General features: G+C 52.9%; 1 protein-coding gene across 2 annotated transcripts; it reads left to right on the top strand.

Moving 5' to 3' along the window:
• The first annotated feature begins 438 nt into the window (after positions 1 to 438).
• Positions 439 to 16,298, top strand: LOC135972121 (programmed cell death protein 1-like). 2 transcript variants are annotated; one of them, XM_065557526.1, is made up of 5 exons: positions 439 to 802; positions 8,606 to 8,947; positions 11,620 to 11,769; positions 13,133 to 13,167; positions 14,685 to 16,298. In XM_065557526.1, exons 1-5 carry the CDS (start codon positions 481 to 483, stop codon positions 14,877 to 14,879), a joined length of 1,044 nt encoding a protein of 347 aa, XP_065413598.1. In that variant the 5' UTR covers positions 439 to 480; the 3' UTR covers positions 14,880 to 16,298. The 2 variants fall into 2 exon arrangements, with proteins under 2 accessions (XP_065413598.1, XP_065413597.1); XM_065557525.1 differs by lacking the exon at positions 14,685 to 16,298 and having other exon boundaries at positions 13,133 to 13,481.
• The last annotated feature ends 1,706 nt before the right edge of the window (positions 16,299 to 18,004 follow it).

Here is an 18,004-nt window from a genome sequence, read left to right as displayed (position 1 = left end):
GGTGACCACTTAAGGGCAAAGGCTGAGGGGACCTGGTGGGGGCTTAGGGGAAGTGTGATGTACTTGCTGTCTGGATAAAAAGAGGAGTCCCGTCTCTGGGGCTGTCAGGCCGGGAGCTGTCACCAGCCCTATAAAGAGTCAGAATAACTAATACAGAGATAAGCGCTCCCCCAGCCACAAGCAGAAAACACAGAGCAGTTTGCCTGGCAGGAGCAACCTGTGGGTGACGTCAAGTGTGTGGCAAAGGAAATGCGGCGCAGGGCCCCCTCCCCCTTCACTTGTGGTCTCGTGCCTCCGACCCCTAACGTTCTGCTGATGCCGCTTTCTCTTCTGTGCGGGTGACTGGCGCGTGGGAACCCGCTGAGGCTCCTGGCTGCCGAGCGGGGGAGCAGGGTCGGGCGCAGCTGTCGAGCTGTGTCGGAGGAGGAGGAGGGGAAAAACGGGGGCGGGTGGCAGGGAGGGTTTCCCTCTCAAGCCGAGATGGGTACGTTTCATTTCCACTTCTGCTTCGGCTGCAGTCAGTCGACGGCCGCCGTGCAGCCCCCGGGGGAACAGTGCTGCTGGGACGCGAGGCACGAGGTGGCCTGGCCAGGACGCAAGCCCCCGGAGCGTCCTCCTGCCACGCAACACAGGCATAGCAGCTTGGATCCTGATTGGTGCATTGCACGTGCCGGGGAGGAAGCCGACCCCCAGAGAGCTCCCGGCCCCTCGAAGGCGACGCCAGGGACGATGCTCGTGATTGTGGTCGGCATCTGTGCGGTGCTGCTGACCTGCAGGCCAGCGCTGCTGCTCTCCCAGCTTGGTATGTATCTGGGCGGCGTGATCCTGAACACAAAGGCGGTGCGGCTTACGCCCGGCGGGGAGCGTCTGCTAGGCTTAGAGCCGTGCGAGCGGTGGAAATAGCCCTGGCAGTGAGAAGGCAGGAAAGCCAAAGGCTGGACCTGAAATGCCCAGTCCGCCAGCATCCGGGAAGAGCCCCCAGGGTAGAAACAAACGCAAATGTTTGGTGTGGATGCGGGGCCCCGATCCAGCCCCCATCACAGCTTAGTTTGAAATAGTGAAAGGGGAAGCAAATAGTCGCGCGGTGGGGCAGTGGAACGGCTAGATGTGTTATCATATGAAAAGTTGGGTTTGGCAAAACTTTCTGGAGTTTCGCCCCGCCCCTGACCCCCAATCCTCCCTTCATTCAGGGCCTGATCTCTGGGGTTCAGGCCCTGAATCCATTGTTGTTCAGGGGGTCTTCTGAAAATGGAACGTGGCGTGGGCTGGCACAGAGCATGGGGCTGAGAGTCAGGGCACCCGGGATTCTGTGCCTGCTTTGCCCCTGACTTGATGTGTGGCCAGGCCACGCCCTGTCTTTGTGCCCCGGGGGGCCCAACAGCAAAAGGGGGTTAATGAGATGTACCCACACTTGTAAAGCACTCTGAGATCCGTAGGTGATGAGCCCGGTCAAAATGCCATGGGGAGAAAAATGAAACAAAAATCTGCCTCTGTAAGTGACTGGCATCCTGTGCTCCGGGGACAATAAAGACTCCGGCCTGACAGTCATTGTCTGACTTTCAGGCTGAGCGAAGGGAAAAAGAAATGAAATCAAAGGCACAGAAATCACATCTGGCAGAGCCCAAAGGACCTCCAGCTGTGACGAGTTTTTGAGTGGGTTCGAAATGTGGTAAAACGAGTTCTGGAAACGAGCAATTTCTGGATTTTGTTTTAGAACTAGTTCAAAAAAAGCAGTGTTTGTTATAAAGTCCTCTGCCTGCTGCATTCAGCGCAAACAGCATTTTGTAAAAAAAAAAAAAAAAACCCCAAACCTGCCTAATATTTTCTAAGTCAGATAAAATCCAACCACACAAATGAAAACCTATTGAGCAGTGCAAAACCCAAACAAACTCCTTTGCCTACGTATTAATGATTATTACGATGTGTGTGTTACCGTAGCAGTAGGAGCACCAGTCATGGACCAGTATCCCAGTGTGCTAAGTGTGGCACCATCACAGCAAAAGGACAACCCTTGCCCCAAAGAGCCCACTATGGGAATCTGCAATGATTCCCCAGTTGTCTCTTCTCATCTTGAATGTCCTTAGTCATTTATTCATAACCAGGGGATATGCCGCGTCACAACAGACCAATTGTCCTTCTAATCTCCTGTCTCGTAAGGAAGCCTCATAACTTCTGTAAACTTCCTTGCCTCTCTGAAATTTCCATAGAAGCGGAGGGAATTGTGTGCCAGCATCCAGGATTGGACCCAGGAGGTTTTGATCTTCTGTGTTTAATAAAAGGGATTTATATGTTTATTAATCTCTGGGACTTTCAAGGGGATTGTCAGCTCGGATCACTGGCGCTTGTAATTGGTGAGAGAAACACCCTGTTACTGCTTTTTCCTGGGAAATCGGAATGACCATTAATTTAACGTCTATCTCTCAAGCTGTGTGAGTAAGGGGCTCAAGTCAAAAATCTGGATTTAGATCTGGATTTCAAACACTGCCATCTAGCCGGGCTCAAGACCAGCTCTAATCTGGATAGAGAGATTTATTGGGGAAAGTGCCCGAGAAGTTTATTATCAGTAATTAATGATAATAATTGTGGGGCGGACTGTGAACCTCTTCCTCCCAATGAATCTAGCTTGAATCTAACTTCAGTCAATGGAAGTAAAGGGTTCACAGTCTGGCCTTGTGTATATAAAGCCATTGCCTCCTCCAGGATTTTGCCAATGATGCTCATAAGCAATTAAAATACAATCATAAAATAGGTCATGTCAAATGTTAATTAATGGCCGGGTTAACGTTAATGTCCCTAGAGACGTGCTGCAAATGGCTGCAGCCCTGTAGACTCTTGTAGCCTAAATACGAGCACTACCCACCAGTGTGCCCATCTGGTCGGAAGTGCCCGTTCTGTTCTTGGCTCACTAGTGTTTATCAGCTGGGCATCCTTGCACAAGTGCGTCGAACAAGTTGTCCCAGCTTTTGAACAGTCTCTGGGAGGAACCCCTTTAATGTGCCAGACCCCCCACGGGGTCCCACTCTTCCTTCAGTGTTGGCCATGCTGCCTGACTGCTTCCTTGACTGAGCTACTGGGCTCCAGCACTCCTGTTTCACACCAGGAACTCTGCTCAGCGAGTCCACCTGAGACTCTTGGTCGGGACTGGTCCCCTCCTCAGGGACTAGTTCACCTCACCTCGTGTTTGCAGTGACTGTTAGGGGGAGGGATAGCTCAGTGGTTTGAGCATTGGCCTGCTAAACCCAGGGTTGTAAGTTCAATCCTTGAGGGGGCCACTTAGGGAGCTGGGGCAAAATCAGTACTTGGTCCTGCTAGTGAAGGCAGGGGGCTGGACTCAATGACCTTTCAAGGTCCCTTCCAGTTCTAGGAGACAGGATATCTCCATTAATTTTTTTTTATTTTACTCAAGCAGCATAGGATTTATTAGTCACCTGGACACCGCATGGGAAGTCCTTGGGTTAGCGCAAAGAAATAGAGGTGAAGGTGTCGGCCATTCTGGTCAAGCCAGAGCAATTCCCCAGCCAAGCTGTAGTGAGCTCCATTTTCAGGCTCTGTCTCTTTCTGACTTCCTTAGTCAGTCCCAGGAGAGAGTGTAAGGCTACCTACCATGACATGAGACGTGAGTATCAACCTCAGGGCAGACTGCCAGGAAGCAGGGCACAAATCCCAAGCTGGCTGTGAGCTCTATACTTAGATTTCACCCACCAAGTGCCAGATGTAAACTCCTCAGGCACCATAACAGCCTTAACATGGAATCACCGACGGTCCCCTTGGGTTCTCCGATCTGTCTCACCACCCTGCCTTTGTGATGGATGGTCCCTTACACTAAGAATCACAGCAACATTCAGTAAAAAGCAACAGAGGGTCCTGTGGCACCTTTAAGACTAACAGAAGTATTGGAGCATAAGCTTTCGTGGGTGAATGCCCACTTCATCAGACGCAAAGGTGCCACAGGACCCTCTGTTGCTTTTTACAGATTCAGACTAACACAGCTACCCCTCTGATACTTAGCAACATTCAGGTTACTTTCAGACGCAAAGGACCAGTCATTTATCCCAGGTCAGTTGCACCTTAGATCTTACACCAAAGACAATGCTTGTAGCCAATCCCATAATAAACTACGTACAGATTTATTAAATATGTAAAGGAAACAGGAGAGTTATTTACACAGTTAAAGCAGGCAAACAAATGGGTTACAATCTTAAGTTTCAAAAGATAATAAAAGCAAGCTCTCTATGTCCTTTAGGACTACCCCAGGCTAAGCACTGGGCATCTCTTGCTTGTGCATAAAAACCTTGTCCCCCCGAGTCCAAGCAGCATGGAGATAGTCCGTTCCTTCTCTTTGGGGTTTTTATCGCCCTCCTGCCATATGCTCGGGGCTGCAAACTCAGCTGATGGGAGCAATTCCCTTGCATGACTCCTCGCCATGCAGGGTGCGGGGGGGAAGAGCAGGACAGCTGAGCCGTTTGCCCTTTTTAATGATAATAGTTGGGCAGGGCATAACACCTTCTGTTAGAGATCAGCACTTGATACTAGTTCATGTCTCCTTCCTGTCTGGTGATTTACACAGCCACAGAGGCTCACAATACAAACATTGCCTTACACTATGGGGTACAGATGTTATAAGTGAGATGAATGCAGGCAGCACCTCACCAGCATTCAATAACGTCTAAACACATTCTTATCATTCTTACACCTATTTTAATGATCCTAACACCCAGGGGAGCCAGATGGTTCCAGCCCTGTATCTGTCAGGCCTGGGGATCCTGGCATGAGCTGGCACCTGGTCTGCCAGCATCACAGAGAGCCAGAAACCAGCTCTTTATTCCCTGCCAGTCACCTCTCAGCCCTTTGTTCTCCAGGCCGGGCCATGCTGAGTTCACAGCCCTCGTGCACGGATGCCCAGCTGATAAACACTAGTGAGCCAAGACCAGAACGTGCAGCTCCTTGCAGATGGGCACATGGGTGGGTGTCGCTCGTATTTAGGCGACAGGAGCGTCTGGGTCATTGATTGCTAGGTGTGAGTATTCTGCCCATTGGGGTTTTCCATTGTCTTCTCGCATTTTCCATTGATATGATTTGGCCTCGGCCAGTTCTTTGAATGAGCCATGCAGTTTGTTCAGACAGCTCGGCGACACCTATGTCTCTTAGTCTGTCCTGAGAGCCAACTTAATTCTTTCCCCTTTGCTGGGTAGCAGTGCCTAACATAGGGGGGAAACTGAGGCACACATAGGCTTCATGTTACAAAAAATTCCCACTTTGTCCCAGGGGAGCTCCCATAGGGATGGAGCCTTTCCCTGCTAGGCAGCGAGTTCCAGTCACAGGCTGGTCACTGTCCGCCAGCAGCTGGGTGGCCTCAGGGAAAGGAGCTGGTGGTCTCAGTCCAGGGCCTAGGGGGCACATCTGACACGGTTGCCGGCAATCTCAGGGGAGTGGCTGAGGACTGTAGTTCCCCTGGAGGTTCAGCTCTTGCTTTGATCCCTCGGGGCGATCCCTCGAGGCACTTTAGACAGGTTATTAATGATTGCAGGGGACAGGGCAGATGGGGACAGTCAACACTTTATTTAAAATGATGGTGATGATTACGGTTGGTGTCGCTGTGGTTGCAGTAGTGCTTAGGAACACACGGTCAGAGAGCCGTCCCCCTTCTGCTGGGCCCTACGCAACTATTCAGTGGAAAGACAGCTCCTGCCCCAAACACTTCACTGCTGAGGCTAAGGCAAGAAGCAGTGGGTGGGTGAGGCAAGCAAGGTGACAGTAATGGATACAGGCCAAGATTTGGGGCGGGGGGGGGCAGTGCACCTTTAAGGAGCAGGGCCAGTGCACCTGTGCTGGGCCAGCTGGCCCCAGTGGGCTATAAGAGGAGGCCCGTGGGGCCCCTGGGTGAATCAGGACACAGAGTCAGTCTGGAAAGGGGACTGGAAAGAGAACAGATGTGGGGTACTCACTGGGAATAGGGAGAGAGGCCAGAAGCAGGAAGATCCCTGGGAGTGACTACTAGAGTCCCCTGGGACTGGGGCGTGACAGTCCCGGTGCAAGAAAGACCTGGTGAGACAGAGGCAGCAGAAGAAAGGCTGGAGATGGGAGCTGCCAGAGACGGCGTGTTTGGGACCTGGGAGAAGGCAGGAGAGCAGCAGAGGTGACTGTTGCTATCTCCAGGGCTAGAGCGCTGGACCCCAAGGAACTGGGAGAGGGTCAGGGGGAGTGACGGATGCTCGGCTGGGAGGGGTTCCCGCTGGGAAGAGCAGGGTTACAGTCTAATTAGAAGGACTGGGGTGGCTGTCCCGGGTCAGAGGAAAAGACAAGGACTTACAGAGAGTCCGGGCATGGTCCAAGGTGCCGGGCTGTGTTAGGTGGGCATTGAGGGATGAGATGTCTTGAGTTTTAAAGACGGCTTATACTGCGTATTGGAAATGGATAGTGATTGGGACTTGGGGTTACGGACTTATTTGCATCATGTTTTTGTAATGAACTGTCCCCAAGGAAGGGTATTATTGAAGCAAGAGAGCCTGGTGTAGAGCACTTGGGTTACCTAAGGGGGAAACTGAGGCAGATACGCCTGACATGCCGTGGCCTGCCGCATGAGAGTTCTCTGGGTCGGGCAGCTCAGTACTTGAAGATCAGGTCCCTTGAAGGTGTCTATAGTCAGGCGCCTAAAATAACTATTCACTTTGGAAAGCCTTGGCCTTAGGGGGTCTCTGTGTATGAGCTAGAGTCCACTGTCTCCGTCTTTGCACCCTTGAATCATCACTTGCCTCAGTCCTGCGGTGATGCCATAGGCCATACTCCACCCTCAATCGTTGGCCCGGTCCATGCAGCTGATGTCAATGGGTGTGCCACAGGCTGAGCACAGACACGAAACGACCCAGAATTCGGAGGCTAGGCCATCAGTCTGTTGCTACAGAGTTGATTGTGTTATTATCCTTCAACACCTGGCTAAGAGAAGAGGTGACAGAGAGCGACAAATGAGGCAACACGAGTACCTTTCCAACTAACCACGCGGGCTTCTCAAGGCAGGCAGGGTAGCTTCACGCACCCTGATTTGAATCAGGTACACAATCAGTTATGCCCCCACCCCACCCTGTAAATCGACTCTGCGTCAGTTTCACCTGCTGGCTTTCAGAGGCAAAATCAGCCACAGAAAGGATGACTAACATGGTATAAAAATAGATCCTAATTTTCATATGAAACAGCTGGAAGTTCCTCTGCGGTCAAGTGGGTGCAACCGAGAGCCGAATTGGGCCCCGTATAAACATTTAATAGAACAGTTATTACCAATGATTAAACATTAGCTAGTTATTTAGCACCAACACCAGACCCTTTGCTGTCAAGATCCCATTGATTTCAATGGAGTTTGGCCAGCAGGACTTTGTATTTAGTCCCATGTGGTACATACAGATAAAGAGCTTCCACTTGAGAAGGTAGACACAGCAAACAGGTAATACATACTTTTTAATTCCGGCAAAGATCTGCCAAAGTGACTAGAGATTTTGAGGGCCTGGCTTGAGACACCCGAGTGCGCCCCACTCATCGGGAACTCTGCAGTACATGGAGCTCTCCGGGAGGTTTCCAAGCCCTCAGTGCCCAGAGGGTTTCAGAACAGCCAGCGGCCAATGAGGTAGGGGAAGGTGAAGCCTTGTAAATTTCCTAGACTCTGCGTGGGCGCCATACTGCTGACAAACAAGGACAAGAACCTATGCTAAATGTTTTAGCTTTAAATTCTGGTCGCTGCTCTGCACGCACATGGAGGAGACAGAGCAGTAATCACCACTTAGACTCACCACACGTTTTTGCCTGATAATAACGAGTCAGTACTAAATTAAACAATTAATTACACATGTGCAGCACTTTTCATCTTCCCCAGGCTTTACAACACTCTTCTATCGGTTGGTCTCAAAGCCCTTTAAAAAAGAGGGACCGTTAGTCCCATTTTACAGAGGGGGAAACTGAGACAAGTGACTTGCCCAAGGCCACCCAACCCACCAGTGGCTGAGCCAGGAATTTAACCCAGCTCTTCTGAGTCCCAGTCTAGTGCGCTACCCACTGAATCACACTGCCTCTCTGTGCAGCTTTGCGGTAGGAGGCTTGGGCATAGCCTGAGAATGCAGCATCCCCAGCAAGGACTGCACAGAGCTTCCCAGTGCCTGTGAGACAGGCACAACAGTGTTGAATTTCCTTTTGTCTAAGGGGAGCATACCCATGGTTAACGGTTTCTCAGGCTGTCAGATAGCACATACATTGGGGCTGGATCCTCCCTCTGCTTTTAGTGGTGGGGGGATTGGGAAAGGCCAAAGATCCAAACACTCCAGGGCAGGGACTACCTTTGTTCTACTAATTCGTACAGCACCTTGCACGACAGGCCCCCGATCCTTGACTGAAGCCTCTAGGTGCTACCACACAATCAATAATAACCATTGTCTGTTCTGTGTTTGTGGGGCACCCAGCGCAGGGGGGTTCTGGTTCAGCCCTAGGGCTGCTGGATGTGCCGGTAATACAGAGAATAAATAAATAATAATGGTTGTACAATGTGCCCGTGAGGCCCATCAGTGAATCGTCTCCTGCTGATCACGGTGTCCTGTTCTTTGTTTCTTTCCTTTCTCTGAAACAGTGACGTTTTCCCCGGAGAAGCTATCCAGGTCTGTGGGCGACACAGCCAGCTTCTTCTGCAATATCTCCAAGGCGAACTTCCCTCAGTTCGATTATAGTTTAAACTGGTACAAAAAGATCAATGCCACTCACACAAAAAAAATTGCCGAGTTTAATGGGAATGAACCTAAAATCCAAGAGAAATTCACCCTCATCAACCATTCCTCTTCTGTTGAGATAAAGATACTGGACCTAACCAAGAATGACAGTGGCGAGTACTTCTGCGGGCTGATCGCTTTCTCCTCGCCCAGTAAAGTGATGGAAAGCAACGTGTCCAACCTCACAGTTACAAACGAACAAACAGGTTTGTTTCGGAGACAGTATAACGAACCAGCTTGTACGCGTGTCTACCGCAGCCCTCTGCTGGAGGGGCTCAGAGCGCCAGCCGTGTGCCATAGACCCTGCTTTAGCTCTGGGGGTAGGGGCTTGTGTGTTTGGAGCGGGAGAGGCTAAGCTCTGTCCTCCGTGCTACGGGGAAGTTCCAGGCGTCTGCGTGACGCAGTGCGGCTGAAGATTTGCTACAATGCTCTGTTGGTCTGTGGGCTGAGTGATATTTCCAGGCCAGAATTCCCCCCACCCCTTGATGCCCTAACCAGCTAGGTTAGAATGGGCGGTTCCCAGCTGCTCAAATCAATCAGCCTCTCTCGCTGTGGAGGTCGCTTCTGCCAGTGGTCAGCCAGAGCCTTCGCTTGCTGCTCTGCAGGGGCTATGTCGGGCTCCTCTTTCCAACCAATATATTATGGTAGCACCCAAAGGCACCACTCTGGGACCAGGGCCCCCAGGGCTAGACGCTGTAATGTGTGATTTCCTGGCCAGAGTGAAAGTAGTAACTGTCTCTGGTGTGACGTTTACAAACCACATGGCCACTTTCCCAGCAGCTGACCTGAATCAAGGCCAAATCTGTGCTGGGGCAGGCCCCACTGGGCTCCCTGCAGGTAACTGAAAGCAAGTTGGTGGGGGAGAGCTTGACCCACATCAAGCACCCGGTGCACAGTTACGATGCTGCAGAAAGTAATAAACCGTGGCATTTTACCTGGCAGCAGTCACTCGGCCATGGATATTTTCTTATTTTACTGTCCCACCTCAGCTAATTATCTGCTGCCGCTGCAAGGACCTCTCCCCCATGGCCGCGTACGTCCCGACACCACAGTCAACAGGGAGGTGGAAGCCCGAGTCCATAAGCATCTCTCGCTCTTCCACTGAAGCCCAGCTCCTTTAAGTTGCATGTTTTAGATGCCGAAGACTCACGCCCCCGACAACCCTGATGTCTGTATTTATGCAGCTGTACTAGAAAAGGGTACTGCAGGTGGAGTTTGAACTCCTGTAAGATGCATTGGAAGAGCAGGGACTATTATTATTATTATCTGTTCTTATGGAAGTGCCAATGAGCCCCCATCATGGGCCAGGACCCCATGGTGCTAGGCGCTGTACAGACAGATCAAAAAGCTGGTCCCTGCCCCACAGAGCTCACTGCGTAACATAGGTGCTGGAACTAGGGGTGTGTGTGTGTGTGTGCGTGTGTGCAGCCCCCCCCACCCCTTGGCTTCAAGTGGTTTCCATTATACACAGGGTTCACAGTTTGGTTCAATGGCTCTCAGCACCCCCATTATACAAATTGTTCCAGTGCCCCTGCTGTGTCAGAGTGCACTACCTTCACTTTAGCGCTGGATGAAACTTTTCAAACCTATTTTGGGGGGTCAAAAGTGGCCTTTTTCAGAAAGGAAAAATGTTGTGAAAAACGGTTTTTGGTGATGGTTTTGATGGAAAACATAGAAACGGTCCTTGACATGGTTCTCAGCATTCTTTCATTTGCCAAAACACGTTGGAGGGGGGGCTTTTATGCTCACCAAAAGCAGGTTTCTCAGTAAACAACGTCATCGACCACTTCAGGAATCTTTTTGATTTGAAAATGGCATGAAAGTTTTTGAAAAAAAAAGAGAGAGAGAGAGAGAGAGAAGAGGCCATTTGGAGCCTGTGAAATGGAAACATTTCAATTTGTTTTGTGAATTAAATCCTCCCCCCCAATCTAGCAGCTCTAATTGCCTTAGTCCGTGTGACTATGTTCCCCTCTGGCAAACAATCAAGTGACTCTGACAGCCTCCTACTTACACACAGCTAATGGGATTACACCTGTATCTCCCAGGTCCCTCAATGGCGATTAGTAAAGATGGTCGGGGGGCAACCCCAAGTCCTGGGTGTCCTAAGCCTCTGACTGCCAGAAGCTGGATGACAGGGGATGGATCACTTGATAGTTGCCCTGTTCTGTTCATTCCCTCTGGGGCACCTGGCATTGGCCACGGTCAGAAGACAGGCTACATTGGTCTGACCCAGTATGGCCGTTCTTATGTTCTCATCTCAGCTGATACAGATGTGTGTCGGGTGCAAAGGTTCTGGGTTTGGCTGCTAATATTGACGGATGGTGCCTGTACATATGTGGCCACCAATTCGTTACACAGTCCTACACTGGGCCAGAGCCTCTTCCCACTGACCCTATTACCCAGAACCACTGGATCGAATGGGGGAAGGGGCACTGCGTTATTTTGAGTACAACTGTTTTGCCTTGCCCTTGTTTTGATCAAATGAGATAGAAGCTGGAGCTAAGCAGGGGGCCTGGACTGATTGGGTGGCACTGTACAGATGAGAATCAGAGATCTAGGAAGATAGGACTGGAAGGGACATGCTGGGTCATTGCGTCCATTCCCCCGCTATCACGGGCAGTCCCGTCATATGACCCCACGGTGTGACGACAGCACCAGTGCTAGGTCTGACAAACGGTGTGAAATTCACCTCTGTCCAGCGGGCTGGTGCGAGCCGGGAACACCAGTTAAGTCCTGCTTATGCCACAAAACTCAATGGGTGTAGGGCTCCCTTAAGAGCTGTTAACTCCAGCGACGTCGTGCTGGAGGAGAGGACGTGGTTTGCTTTGTATTTTACAGAGACTGTAACGTTTCTTCTTTTTTATTTGCAATTCCCTAGACGGATGGACCACCACCGTTCCCAACGTGACTGTTGACGACCTGGTGGGCGACTTTAAAGTGCCAGTCATCATTGGCCTGATCATCGCCGGGGCCGTGCTGCTGGGGCTTATCACCTACATACTCTTCATCACCGCGCGCCGGACGGGAGGTGCGTCGTGGCAGGGCGAGCGGGGCCCTGACAGTCTGCTGCCCTTCCCCTCCAGTGCTGCCGTTGGGGGCAAGCCAGGGCTAGCTGCAGAAAAAAGGGTGGGGGGCAGGAGGGGTGCTCAGGGACTGTGGTGAGCAGAGGCTTGTATAGACTGACCCGACAGGGCCGCTGTGGACGGGACGGCTAGCTCAGCCATTCTGCCTCCATCCCAAGAGGTGCTGAGTGCTGTTGAGCTCGGCGGGCCGAATGCTGGGGCCCTTCCGGGGTGTTAACTCGGGTGAAATTCCCCCTGGCTTCACTGGGAGTGGCTGGTGCTCAGCGCCTCCCGGGCTTGGGCCCCAAATCTCTGACATTCCCCCAACCCCGCATTAGATTGGCTCGGCCCATTGTAGGGCCAGTGGTGGGGACGGTACAAGGAGCCTTCCCCCTGCCTGGAGCCCCCGTGTAAAGGGCAGTGAGCCCCCAGCCCCTGTCTGGGTTGGGTGGGGCCGTGGCCTGTGGAGCTGTCTGTGGGGTCCCAAGGGAAGGTGTGGTGGGTGCCCTCCCACTGGAGCAGGGTCATGCCTCCCAGAGCTCCCCTCCATGCTCCCCTTCCTCAGGCCTGGCCTTAGTGAGCCCACGGTGGGCAGGGCTGTGTGAGTGCAGGGTCCCCAGACGAGGCTTGGCCGGCTCACTCAGTGCAGCGCTCTGTCTCCGTCCAGCGGCAGCCGGACTCGATGAGCCTGCTGCAGCCTTGGCTAGCAGAGCGGGGGCGCATTTATTGTGTATCCACCGGCTGGTCTCTCCACTAGGCCGGCAGAACGCTGGCTGCTGGCTACCAGAAACTGAGGGTGCAGCGTGGCCAGGGAGACTCCCGGCTGCTGCCCAGAGACCTGTGAGGCGATTCCAGCCCACCAGTCCCAGCAGAGCTCTCCCCGTCTGGATACCTGGGCTGGTGGCTGGGATCCAGGAGCTTAGCTCCCTCACTCGTGCACATGGGAGAAGAACCTGAATAGAGCAGAATCGGGTCAGGCCCTAGTGATCAATTGCTCACGATTGGAGCGCTGGAGTAGAAAAACAGGGCACGATTCTCCCCACGGTGGGCCTCTGCTCCAGAATGCCAGGCCCAGCCCTGCAGTCCGTGTGCCAGTGACTCTCCCGCTGGCTTTGAGGGGAGCTTTGGGGACCTATGTCTGGATCGGTGGATGTCGGCACATCCTCCAGTGGGATCTTGCTGAGGGCAGGAGTCTGTGCAGCCCCAGAGTCGTTTGCAGGGAGCTGCAATGCCGCGGGAAGCAGAGCTAACTCTGACGCCCACTCCCCTTGTGATGTTCGCTGCAGCCCAGCTCCTGTGCCTGGTCTAACCAAATGTGTTACTTTGCAGGGCAGCAGAAACCACAACGTGAAAACGCACTCTTGGTAAGTTCCCCGTCGCTCACGTGCGGCTGGCAGGAAAGAACCTGGGCTTGTCAGATCTTTAGTAGCAAGTGCCCAGATCCATGCCAGGGCGGCAGGCAGAACTGCACAATGCCACAGCTCCTCACCCGTCCCCACAGCCCAGTCCGAGTCCTTCACGGGCCAGTGCCACCGGGAGAAAGGAGAGAGAGAGAAAAGAAATAGAATGAAAGACTCTTAGATGCAGCTGAAGTACTTTGGTTTGCAGGCAATGGATCGTTATTATCAATAATCGTAATGGAGTGACTGTCTGTTTGTATGGCCCCTTTTGTCCCCAAATAGCCCCCAAGCGCTCTGAGCAGTGACACAAACCCTTCTGATACGGATCGCTAATGTGGTGTCCGTGCTCGGCAGCCCCAGAGCACAGCGAAGAATATTGCATTGGAAACAGCCAGCGGGAGAAAGCAATTCTCTGAGCTGGAGTTGGGCCGGGACAATTGGATTAACGTCCCTCCTTTTGATAAAAGGGCCAGGAGCGTGTGGACCTTGATTGTATGTCAGGCCCCAAAGGTGGCACCCATGGTGTGTCCGACTGCCACCCTGGGGCACCTGGGCCAGCCTGGGGCACCTGGGCCAGAGGAGAGCTCCCTGCGAAATCACTAGCACCCCCCGTCCATTGCAGACGTGCTGTCCAGTTACTAGCCAAGTTCAATCCTCTGAGGTTGTGAGAGCTGATGGGATCACAGTGCAAGGTACTTTGACTACAGCCATGCTGATTGCATAGAGTTGGATGCTCTCTAGTAATGCCTTATAGTGAGAGACTAAAGAAACTCAATCTATTTAGCTTATCCAAGAGGAGGTCAAGAGGTAACTTGATCACGGTCCGTAAGTACCTACTTAGCTGAAGCTAGACCAATTCAGACTAGAAGCCAGGTGCATGTTTTTAATTCAGGGTCATTAACCACTGGAGCCACCTACCTGGGGAGGTGGTGGATTCTCCATCTGATAGAGTCTCATAGACTCATAGATTTTAAGGTCAGAAGGGACCATTATGATCATCTAGTCCGACCTCCTGCACAACGCAGGCCACAGAATCTCACCCATCCACTCCTGTAACAAACCCCTGACCTATGTCTGAGTTATTGATGTCCTCAAATCGTGGTTTAAAGACCTCAAGGTGCAGAGAATCCTCCAGCAAGTGACCCGTGCCCCACGCTGCAGAGGAAGGCAAAAAACCTTCAGGGCCTCTGCCAATCTGCCCTGGAGGAAAATTCCTGCTGGGTGCAATCTGTAAATCAAGGCTTTTAAAAACATACCCTCCTGCTCAAAGAGAAGTTCTGGGCTTGAGGCAGGAAGTACTGGTTGAGGTCCTATGGCTTGTGCTCTACGGGAGGTCAGATGGCCGGTCACAGTGGTCTGTTCTGGCCGTAAAAGGTCTGAATCTGTGTGAGTGCGTCTGCCTGTGTGTGGGGTACGTAGAGAAGCCAGGCGTGTGTGGCTGTGATTCTTAGTAAAAACGCCCTCTCTTGTTGTTTGCGCAGCAGAAAGAACAGGTGACGACGTACACGGTGGATTATGGCGTGTTGGAATTCCAGCAGGATGAGCACACAGAGGCTTCGGTGGAGAGTTACCCACCTGACAACACAGAATATGCCGTCATCGTGTTCCCTGAAGAGAAGCCTGTCACCCCAGAAAGGGGGAAGAAAACGAAACACCAGAGGACCTGTCAAATCTGAGCGCAGCCCCGCTGATGGGTCAGGAGCCCGACCGTGCTTCTCCTTCTGTTTGTCGTCTCTCTACAGCTTTCTCGGAGGCTTTCGGACAGGAAGGCCTGGTGGCAGCATCTGCACTATTTGTACACGCTGCACCCGGTTTTACGCCAGCCCCTGACTCTCCTTCTTCCCCGTATCGGACAGCCGCTCGAATGACTGACATTTTACGGCAGCCTTCATCGGGGACCTTCCCTCCGCCAGCAGGCCGCAAGCAATTGTTTGCTGCTAAGGAAGACGTGCAGTCAGAACACGCTTGAGGATCTGGACTAATGGACATGTGGTTTGAGCCCTGTGTTGCCGTGGCGGAGAGCCACGTTCATCCCGGTCCTTGGTTTCTTGCGCTGCAGGAGGCCGCATGATCCATCCCTTGGGGGCCGGGAGGGGGGGAAAGAGGTTCAGTCATGGGTCACTCAGCAGTTACCCTATTGGCCAGTGATGCTGGGCTCCAAAGAGAGGCCTTGCCCGTCCTCCTCGTTCATTAGGATGGTGATGGCAAAGCTGGGTCTAAAGGATGGGAGAGGGTAAACCGGTGGGAAAGGATGGGATCTTTAGGGCTGGAAGGTGGATGCAGGGGCACCTGCTGGAAGATGCTACCATAGACTGTTGGAGCCCAGTTCTGCCTTGCTTACGGGCGAGGGATACAAGCTGCCACCTCACAGATAAACTAATGCTGCCCTGCAGCCCTGATATTTCAGTCCCTGGGCTCCCCAGTCATGCCAAACAGAGCACAAACCTGCCTCTTTTGACTTCCTGCTGGGTTTGACCCTACTAAGAAATCTTAACATTGGGAGAAATTTGTGAATGCATGCCAGTGGCTGCAGTCTAAACGGATACTATGAAGCTCTGATGCGTTCTAATCGTCACAAGAGCTGCAGCACCCAGCTGAAATCAGTGGGTCTTCTTGGGTGCAGTGGACAGGAGAAGGTTGCTCCTTCTGTTCGGTACCGAGCTAGGGGCGTCTCCTAGCTTTGTGGGAGAAGCTGCGTTGCATGTAACTATTTAAAAAGACTAATGGGAAATGTACTGTAATGTGGTTTTTTTTTCTTCTGTAGTGTCACATATTTGCACTTGAAAGTTAAGAGCTGCAGCTGGATGCAGCTGGATTGAAACCAAATCAGGTGGAAATCCGACCCGTGCACGGGCGGAGGAGATGGCAAGAACACGGAGCACTCTGGAGCACCTTACTTCTCGACCAGCCCTGCTGGAATCAATGGGGCTGTCGGAGCAGTAAGGTGTCACTCCTGGGGTTCACAGTCAACCTGAGGGCTTGATCCTGTTGAGTGGGTGCTTTGCCCTTAGCTTTGGCAACAGGGGGATCAGGCCCCGGGAGTTTACACTGAAGTGGTCGAAGGTCTTTGTGAATAAAAAGAAGCTTTAACTTTATCTTCAGTTTTGTTTATTGCTTCTGGACTAATACGTGGTGAGGAAAAGGCTGGAGATTGTGCTGGGGCTGGGGGTGTCTTTTTGTCCTGTGTCTGTACAGCTTGCAGGGCAAGGGAGTCCACAAAAGGTGCACGGAAACCAACACTGGAAGACAAAAGACATTCCAGGGAACCGAAATGCCAGTGAACTAAACTGACTACACAGCCCTAGGAACATCCCTAGGGGCGGCAGGTTTGTATAAATTTTGGTGGTGCCCAGAATGGTCCAAGTCTCCCCCCCCCACAGAGTTGCCCAAGGCTCTGGGAGGGAATTTGGGTGCGGGAGGGGGTTTGGGGTGCAGGCTCTAGGAGGAAGTTTGGGTGCTGGGTGCAGGCTCTGGGCTGGGGCAGAGGGTTGGGGTGCAGAAGGAGGTTTGGGGTGCAGGCTCTCAGAGGGAGTTTGGGTGCTGGGTGCAGGCTCTGGGCTGGGACAGAGGATTGGGGTGTGGCAGGGTGTGGGGCTGGGCCAGGACTGAGGAATTCGGGGTGTAGCAGGCAGGCTGCCCTGGGGCTGAGGTAGGGGGCCAGAGAGGAGCACTCCCCCCAGCCCTCTCCCCGCCAGCAGCAGCGAGCTCTGGGGGAGAGCGGGAGGGGGGTCCCCTACCAGGCCCCCCCGCACAACACTCACCCAAGTGCCCCCAGGCTGCTGCTCAGGAGGTCCAGCCAGGATAAGCCCCCCTCCTCGGAGTCAACTTGGAGTCGCCTGCTGGGGGCGGCGGGGCTGTCACGCACCTGTTCCCCTCCTCCCTCCGCAGGTGCAGCATCCGCCTCGCCCTGCCCCTTGTAGCCGGCAGCGGCCGGCGATGGAGCGCAGTGCAGAGCTGCAGGGGGCAGCCGCCCGCTGCCCAGGGCAGGCAGGGACGTTCAGGGGACGCACGCGGGGACGGCAGGTGGGGCCGGGGAACACTCTAGGGAGGTGCGCGGGGGCAGCAGGTGGGGCTGGGGGAGGGACCTGGCCCTGAACATTGGTGGAGCCGGGCCCCCGGGCCCTGAATTTGCTGGAGCACGGGCACCACGGGCCCATATAACTCGCCGCCCCGCCTAGGAAATGATCAGTAATAACCAATATCTCATGCATATTGAGTGCTGCTCATCGGTGTCTTTTTCTTACCATTGACTGAGTTCCCAAGAAACCTCAAATTCCCAGAGAGGGTTACATCCTACAAATCCTTGGCTCACGCGAGAGGGCAGGTTTGGGGATCCATCCAGTGCGGGGTGTCTGGGGCTGTGAGCTCTCTCAGAACTGGTCAGCTGGTAGGATTAGGGCCACAGAGCCCACGTGGACATTCATCGAATCATAGATACGTCGGCTGGAAGGGATCTCGAGAAGTCATCAAGTCCAGCTCCCTGTGCCGAGGCAGGACCAAGTAACCCTAGACCGTCCCTAACAGGTGTTTGTCCCACCTGTTCTTAAACCCCTCCAATGACGGGGATTCCACAACCTCCCTTGGAAGCCTGTTCCGGAGCTTAACTACCCGGAGAGTTCGAAAGCTTTTCCTAATATCTAACGTAAATCTCCCTTGCTGTAGATTAAGCCCATTATGTCTTGTCTTACCTTCAGTGGACATGGAGAACCATTGATCACAGTCCTCTTTAGAACAGCCCTTAACATATCTGAAGACTATCAGGTCCCCCATCAGTCTTCTTTTCTCAAGACTAAATGTGCCC

This window comes from Chrysemys picta, chromosome 9 (assembly GCF_011386835.1).
Source record: "Chrysemys picta bellii isolate R12L10 chromosome 9, ASM1138683v2, whole genome shotgun sequence".
NCBI classification, from domain to species: Eukaryota; Metazoa; Chordata; order Testudines; family Emydidae; genus Chrysemys; species Chrysemys picta.
This window is presented reverse-complemented; position numbering and strand designations above follow the sequence as displayed.